Raw genomic sequence first — 8,745 nt, 5'->3', positions numbered from 1 at the left:
GACATATTCAAGTTGAATTTTGAAACTTGTGAGACATAATTTGAGCACTCTTACTGTCTTCAAAAGGCTTAGGTCTCCCCTGCCTATTAAGCAGGTAAAATGATTTTTATTTTAAAACCGTTATTTTTTTCCTGCATTTGCATTATGTCTATCTACCTATATGTGCATGTACGTATCTCCACACATTTGTAGATATAGGTATACATATATCGACATTATAGATGAGAATTGCAAGATGAAAAAATGAATGAATGCAGAAATCTATCAAAACATGTGCCATATATTACACCGATGAATAGCAAATAACGAACAACAGAAACGAAATGAAATATTACAATCAATTATAAAATGTTTCTGGATGAATCTGCCCACAAACAAGTATTGTGGACATTTTAATTAAACAGCTTTAGCCGAAACATTCTAAACTCCTACACAAAAAAAAACATGGTCCAATGTGGAAATCTGCTTGGAAGATGCCCCATTTTACCATCCTCGAAAGAAATATCCATCAATTTAATCGAATGTTCAGGGTAAAATGCGTTTTTAGTCGGTTTTGCTTATTTTCGCCATCTTACAGTTAGCAACGCAACATGGGATAATTAGAAAGGAGGAAGGGCGCTCGTCAACTTGAAAGCGTTCTCTTGAGGTTGGTTCAGTAAAACGGCTGCCATGGATGTCTAAGGCCATAGCAAAACAAAACAAATCTATGTTTAGATGTTTTAGTACCTTTATATCGGAGACAACGTTATGCAGCCGTTTACAACCTCTTTTACTGGTTTGGAACAAAATAAATACAGTATCAGCGTGTCGTATAATAGAATTAACATAATTCTGTAAGTTATATCCAGTTCAACATTATTCGCCAAGCACACGAGACACAAACACATGCAAGGGGAAAGCAGAAATGAGCCTAGTACGTTGGAGGAGGAGTTAGGAAGTTGTCTGTCATTATAGGAAATTCAGTGTGGTGTGTTGCAATAAAATAATATGACCGTTGTAAAAGTTTATAGGGTATAAATTTCTGAAGGTTAAGAATTGAATGTCTGTAAAACAAACACAGCAAAGGGAAAACTTTCAGAACCTATTAGATTAAACTCACAACTGGAGGTGCTAAGCTGTAAAAATATGGCTTTGCGTTTTATTTCTGTGGGGATGTATATTGTAACTGTTTTAAAGGGAAAATCGTGGTGAATGTTGTGGTGTAACCAACATGCTTTTTAGACTCTGAAGCAAGCGACGCCCTCTTTTGTTCTACTTCCTTACCATTTCAGGCTGCCAGAAATTGCTGCAATAAAAACCTATACAGAGTCTGGCGAGACGTCTGGAGCAGGGTCTTTGGATATGTTTACAACTCCGCGCCCATGCCTGGGACTTTATTCTAAAGCAGAATGCCCAATTGTTTAGACTCCGACTCGGAGACAATAGAGTTCTGAAAGCTTTCTTTCCCTCCTTTTTCTTTCTTTCATATTCTTCTTCCCCTTCTTTACTGCCCTCAGGAATTCAGGTTGTTAGCAATCCGCTGCGGCACTATACCAAAGATGTGGTATTCTGGTAATGTCTGATTGTGTTTGCCGATGGAATTAAAGAGTTGATACCTTCTTTCTTTGCCACCGTTTGGGTCTAATGATTTCTTTAAAGTCAGATGTTAGATATTGCGCATATTTACTCATGCTTTTTTTTTCCACCGCTCTTTTAGAAGTCCCAAATGCTTCGCCCGATGTCCAGTAGGTGGCAGCATTGTTCCACCAAACACAGTCATGGGGATTCCGCAGCTATATTACCAATCCGAGATTCAATAGATACAACCTACATATTAGAAACATACAGCTTTCCTCTTTCCCCTGGATTACTCGCTCAAATTGTTTAAAGATTAAATCTTCTTTTTTTTTTAAAAAAAATCTCTTTTATATTTAGCTCCATTCAATTGTTTGCATAACATTTGGGTGCCAAATGTCAATTCTGTCAATTTGAAATATATCCTAATTGCAATTTATTTATTCGAACCAGATTTTATGCAGTTGTATTATTTTCAAACTGCTCTATAAACCTGAGAAGATAACAGAACAAATAAGTCCGTTATTTACGGTTGCATAGTCTATAGTTTGAGGCTAAAGTCATTTTAAAAAAGGAAGACGGTTCATTTACCGAAAAATCGCGAGGTTTCTTACACTTGGGCAATATGTAAAATGTCAGGCATTCACACTTTTAAATGCACATTCTCACAAACTAAATACCTAACAAGCGATGTGTCTGATTCGAATTTGGCTACTTTCAAAGGATAAATGTATTGGGAAAACAATTTATTGCACTATTTATTTATGATAATTAGTTATATCGAAAAATGTTTGAAGTGTACATTGAAATTTCTAGATACTTAGCTTCCAAATGAACTTTCAAACTCGTTACATTTCTCACATCCCAGTGCACATGCTTTTAGATTGAATTCATCCTGGGCTGCTGTACATATATTGATTATTGTTTGTGTGACTGTCTTCCTTTCAACAAACTGTGCACCACACATTTTCAGCATAATGACAATCTGTATGGATATTTCTTCCTGACTGGTTTCCAGACCTTGCTGATCTATTCTTTCTCAGGTTTTATTGATTTTGCTTTATTTGTACCATTTAGGTAACCACCCTCTTTTCAGTTTCTTTCCGTATTTAAATCGAACTGCAGTCTATTTTTAATCTATCAACAGAACGATTTATGTAACCGTATAATGGAATAGAAACGTTAAATTAAAAACTGAAATTTCGCCCTGATGAAACCAAAGCTTTACTTCTGTCTCCATCACTGTTCATATTAGTTTCATTTCAGTCTTTGTCTCGATTTCCTGCAGGAATACTTTTTAAGTGTCATGTTCATTGTGATTTCACTTAAAACAGAATTTAACTCAAGGAGAAAATGTCAAAATATTTGGTGACAATTTATTTTTTGATTCAGTAAACTTTCACACTATTCTCGCAAGAATTAAAGACACGTGATTAGGTAAACATACAAAATAAACAAGATTATGTTTTTACAATTGGAATCCCGCGCACTAATGCGCAAATGAATGGAGATGTTTGCGTATGTGGGCACCTTTTAATTTCACTTCTGTGCCTGTACATGTAGCATGTGAATTGAAATAAAGCATGCATATGGTTTTAGGTTTTAATGCTCTGCAGATTGGCTATCTTTTCACTTACAAAGATGTCGGTTTTCTATGAATTTCAGTTTAAACTGCAGAACGATTGCATGTGCCAGTTTAAAGTATCAAAAAAGTATCAAGTTATTGAGGAAGAACAATTTAGATGCATAGATACATGAACATGTCCATAATATTTGCACAACTAATTTTCTGTATCAGTCATAGATTATGTATGAATGAAGAATGAAACTAAAGGATCAGTATTAACATTTGTAATATTATATCTCGCTGTGATGTTCCATATTTATCGGAAGACTAGAAAACTTAAACGTGAATAATCAGTTTTGACTGCAAGCAGAGGTGAAATAGAATAAAACTCCTGTGGAAACAAACGGTACCTACGACGAGTTTATTTTCTTTGTAGATTTGCAATTAACATCAGATTTTTAAAAAAATGTATTTACATTCATGGTAGGTACTTGGAATATCATATTACGTACGATGTGTGTGCATATGTATACAACACATATGTGCTTCGAGAGAGATTTATAGATGGAGATTTTCAAATTTCTTCACAATATGTGAACACATTTATAGTTACATTTAGGAAATATATTTGAATGCTTTCCAATAAAATGGAACTACACCCATAAAATGAATCACATTGCTGATAAAGAGATTGAACATATTAAAACACGGATAAAAACAATATTAAATAAGCAATGCAGAGACATCACAGCTTTAGAACCAAATAAAACAATCACGTGGGTCCTCACAGACCGGACAGGCTGCAAGTTGTAGACTTCGTTTAGTTTTGTCGTCAGAAATCATTCCTTTCCCCTTAAAATCTCACAGAATTTTCAGTCAATGAAGCAATTGGAATATCAAAGAACTAGCTGATCGTGCCTAAACATGTTTGTTTGATGCTTCAACTGATTTATTAAGAACGTGTATGTTAGTGTATGTTACATCCAAATTAGATTTTTAAACATTTTTGTCACTTTAAATGAAACTCCAGGTCTACTCTATCTAACGCTGGCAACATTGTGCCAAATTGCAACAAGATATAAGTGGTTATAGACCACAACACCAAGTACCACTACTAGAAACGAAAGTAAAAGTTAGTATACAGTCGGTAGTTTGTCCTTTAATGTGCAGTGAAAAAAATGTAAAGATTTTCATCTGAGCTAAAGTAACCCGGAGCACCTATGGGCAGAGAAGACAAACTTTTCAAGAGGAGACTTTTGATCGATTATTAAGCGATTGATTCCACTCAGTCGTATTGCGAACAGTTCTTTTTCAGAAGGCCAATTCCACTTATTAGAGAAAAAAATTAAAAATATTAACTTTCATTGATCGATTTTTTTTGTTTTGGCAAATTGATGAAGTTTTCACATTCCAGACTTCTTTTATCACAATGCTCGTATTCAGTGTTATTTGATCAGTTGACAATAGTCCACAGGCTACACGTGCACCAAGTTAATAAAATTTTCTTATCAGTGTGTTTCACTACTTTATTACCTCAGCTGCACAGTAACTTTGGGTCGATAATACTTTTACAATGCCACTACGTTCATTTTCTCGCCAGATGACGTATCCCATAATATTACTGAAGAGTGGAAAACTGTAGCCCAAGAATTATCAGTATTTCTGCAACCCAGACGTTTGAGAAGCTATACGTGAATACTATTTTGTTTGTTTTAAATATTAGGGATCGACAAATTAACATTAAGTTAGGAGAGACCAGATGATTGAAAGATGCATAATCCGTGTAGGCATTTGCAAAGTTAAGAGATTGCTGAATCTTATGTTGGTTGCTATTGTATTCGGATGAACTTGCATTGATATAAGCATCCAACAGCATTATTTACACTTTACATTGTACAGATTTCTGTTTTGACTAACGTTTATACCGAGGACGTGCAAATTCTTTTGATTTGGTTGAGTCTTGTGGTTATAAATGGACATTCCGAGTACTGTCCCCCAAAAATGTGAGAATTGAAATGCGGGATTAGATTTAGTCAGCTTTGGGAGATCTGGCAAGGTGAGACAGATCGATTGTCTACTTCAGAAAATCAAACTATCAAACATTTGATAGTAAAATGGTTCAGCATAACAATATCAGCTTCCTTATTAGTTCAGGAAATACCTTGCTTTCAATTGTCATGGATAAACCAAGAAACTCAAAAATAATGCAGATTCGCTATCAGTCATTATTGTGGCGCTTCGTTAGTGGTTTAAAACCAAATGGTCAGTTTGAAAGAATGAGCAGAAATCACAATATTTTCTCTTAAGTTTACACTCGAGTTTTGAATGCAGTTTGCAAATTATTTCAACTATGCACACCCATGCATATTTACGAAATCGATGCATAGGATTTTCTGATTAAGAAGATCTTTTCGAAGCAAGTTCATGCGCGCCTTTAGTGAGCTGTGAGTTAATCCAGAGCCATGCACCTTTATTTGGAAGCAGTGCACCCCTTTTTTACTGGAAAGCCTTTGCATCTGGATTGGAAAAGAAAAGTCTTCAAATTAGGTTGAATAAGATGTGTATGTTCTTGTCCAATAGCAAATAATCCACAATGTATTTGCACCAGGAACATTATTTTGTGTAAAAGCGGTTCATATTTAAAATAGCAAACGGAATGGCACGCTAGCTTCGCAAAATCTATGTTTTACTGCTCCGCACAGAGCCTCTCGTAAAAACCCTAACTGCCGTTCACTGCATGTTATAAACAATAACAGGCTGTGCTTTTATTACGCGTTATAGTTCCTTAATCTCTTTCCTATAGTTCTCAGATGACTGTTACTGTTCTAGGGTCCGTCCAAGTACCAGTTAAAAGGCTTTATTAATAATAGGAAAACGGGTCATTAAATTGTTAAATACTACTGGATTTCAAAATTCCTTCAGATGAAACTTTTTTAAAAATCCAAATAATTTGCTTTTGTGTGCCATTTGAGTTGTCGCTGCACTGCAATAACTTGGAAGGAAAAATAGCAATTAGATCCACGGTTGATAGTAATTAGATTTTCGGATTGGTACAGTACTTCCACGTCTTGTTGATGTAACTCTGACCTTTAAAAGAGACGCATATTCTCATTAAATGGTTTGGAAATTAACGTCTGAATGTCTATCCTTTACTTCACAACAGCGTGGATACTTCCCCTTATCAATCTTTTGGTGGCGTATGTATTTCATCTGTTGTAAAGCGGCTGATATCCCGGTAATGAACATGGTTGAATATATTAATCCGCATATTCCCCCCTCTCTATCTTTCTCTCATTCCCTCTCTCTCGAACCATTCCCTTTTCACACGGTGCAGTGTCCATACGGAGTAAGCGAAGCCAATAGGACGTGGTTGAGGTAATAAATGCAAATTATCATGAAAAGAGACGGCAAAATATGAAACAACTCATTTGGGCTGAAGTAAATCACAGAAAACTGTTTATGAGTGAACCTCTTCACGAAGATGTGATGCCAGGACACTATTTGTTGAGATCAATAAGATGAAGGTTTAATTTTTTAAAAATCTTGGCTTGTTTGCTTGTCTGATTACCAAACACTAAGTTCCATCCGTTGAGCAGAAAGATCTTAGTCCTTCCCAATGAGCTCCTACTTTGTCAATTCGCTGTTTTCCAAGTATAAAAGTGGGGAGACGCTGCGCCCCAATTATTATGACTGTGGTTTCACCCAGGACCTGGGCGGCAGACCCACCGTGGTCTATGGACCCGGCACCGGGGGCAGCTTCCAGCATCCCGGCCAGATCCAGGATTTTTACCACCACGGCGCCGCTACCCTCTCCACCTCCGCCTACCAGCAAAATCCGTGTGCGGTGACGTGTCACGGGGATGCCGGCAGTTTCTACAGCTACGATGCCCTGCAAAGGCAGCCAATTTTCGCTGCCCAACAAGAGGCCGAACTGATCCAATATCCCGACTGCAAGTCGACGGCTACCAGCCTAGGAGAAGAAGCAGAGATTTCAGAGCAGAGTTCATCCCCGACACAGCTGTTTCCGTGGATGAGACCGCAAGGTGAGGCTTTGACATGGGCCAGCAAGAAAAGAAAGAGGCAGACAGAAAGGAGAGGGATAATACACACACATGCATTTTAAAACGCAGAAAGGTTCATTTCCTGAGCCAATAAAAGAAACGTTGCAACTTTAGTGTTTTATGATTCTAAAGTTCGGTACTTGTAAATTACTTTATACTTTAATGATCCTGGAGCGGTTTTTTAAGGGTGGTATATTGCATGCTGTTTGCAGTTTTATTGCAGTTTTATGGCGTATTTTTCCTACGGTGTTGAATACTGTTCAACAGTGTTTGAATCTTGTTTTAGAGCCCTCCGTATAACTACAAAGCCTCATTTAGCCTTTTTTTCTCTTGGTCCTCTCTCTCTCTTCCCCCTCTCTGTTTCCTAGTAGCTGCAGGACGGCGCAGGGGAAGACAAACATACAGTCGCTATCAGACACTAGAACTTGAAAAAGAATTTTTGTTCAATCCATATCTGACTCGCAAACGGCGGATCGAAGTGTCACACGCCCTGGGACTGACCGAGAGACAGGTCAAAATTTGGTTCCAGAACAGACGAATGAAATGGAAGAAGGAAAATAACAAAGACAAGTTTCCCAGCAGTAAATCCGAAATAGAGGAAACTCCAAAGGAGAAGGACGTGAAAGAAGACGAAGAGAAAGATTAATAACAATAAAATAATGCGAATAATTTAAAACACAAAATGTTAATCCGTGGGAGGGGGAAGGAAAAGAATAATGTAGACAGTTTTTAAATAGTGCGGGTGCGAGGAGCAGAACAAATTTTCCTGATTACTGTTTGATACACAATATTGTGCGCAAATGTATGGAGGTGCAGATTAAAACGAGTACTTCAACTTTTTACCAGCTATATACATGTGGTTGCGTAGCACTCTCGCTGTACTAAGTGAATTCTTGTGAAAGTATTTAATGTGAAGTTCATAGATCAATGTTCTAGTGTGTCTGTGTCATTTGAAATACTGCTGTAGAATATTTAAGCCGTGTGCACTACTTCAGCTAATAATCATTAGCTTAAAGGAAAATCCCGACAACATGAAGCTGCCTATTTAAGCTTTAGCGATTTTAGATTGTGTTATTGTTTACGGTCTTTGTTGTATTTATATTATTGCTTTCTCCAAATTGGCATGTGCAGAAGTAAAAACTGTTTTTTTTTAAGAAAAACAAAACAAGAAGAAACTGGTCTTTAAGTTTTAACTGTGAGAAAAGTCTACTGTATACGTGAATTGCTTTATTTAGGGGAGGTGGGGGGCGGTGGGAATGAAGGATTGGTGATGCATTAATGTTATAGTCGAGATTAGACTATTGTTTGGACATGCAAGCGGCGGAAAGGGGTACAATAAACTTGATAAGAGAAAAAAGAACTGTGAAATTGCTCGGCTTCTTTTCTAAATTGACTTTACTTGAATGAGGAGATTTGGCAAAAATAACTTGCATATAATGTGCAGTCTGCAAACAGACAGATGGATAGATAATATTGTTGAAAACTGAGCATTAAATATCAATAAGACATTGCAATCGCACCTGACTCAATTTGTCTTTGTGACTTTTTTATTAGTGACCTGTT

At 36.8% G+C, this 8,745-nt stretch overlaps 1 protein-coding gene across 2 annotated transcripts; it reads left to right on the top strand.

The window, feature by feature from the left end:
- The first annotated feature begins 2,926 nt into the window (after positions 1 to 2,926).
- hoxb8a (homeobox B8a) lies at positions 2,927 to 8,700 on the top strand. Of its 2 annotated transcripts, none has more exons than XM_043674781.2 (2): positions 2,927 to 7,164; positions 7,554 to 8,700. In XM_043674781.2, exons 1-2 carry the CDS (start codon positions 6,738 to 6,740, stop codon positions 7,826 to 7,828), a joined length of 702 nt encoding a protein of 233 aa, XP_043530716.1. In that variant the 5' UTR covers positions 2,927 to 6,737; the 3' UTR covers positions 7,829 to 8,700. The 2 variants fall into 2 exon arrangements, with proteins under 2 accessions (XP_043530716.1, XP_043530715.1); XM_043674780.2 differs by having other exon boundaries at positions 7,551 to 8,700.
- Positions 8,701 to 8,745: the final 45 nt, after the last annotated feature.

The sequence above is a fragment of the Chiloscyllium plagiosum genome, unplaced genomic scaffold (assembly GCF_037043375.1).
Source record: "Chiloscyllium plagiosum isolate Xiang-an unplaced genomic scaffold, Cpla_swu_hap1 HiC_scaffold_32, whole genome shotgun sequence".
In the NCBI taxonomy this organism is placed as follows: domain Eukaryota; kingdom Metazoa; phylum Chordata; class Chondrichthyes; order Orectolobiformes; family Hemiscylliidae; genus Chiloscyllium; species Chiloscyllium plagiosum.
This window is presented reverse-complemented; position numbering and strand designations above follow the sequence as displayed.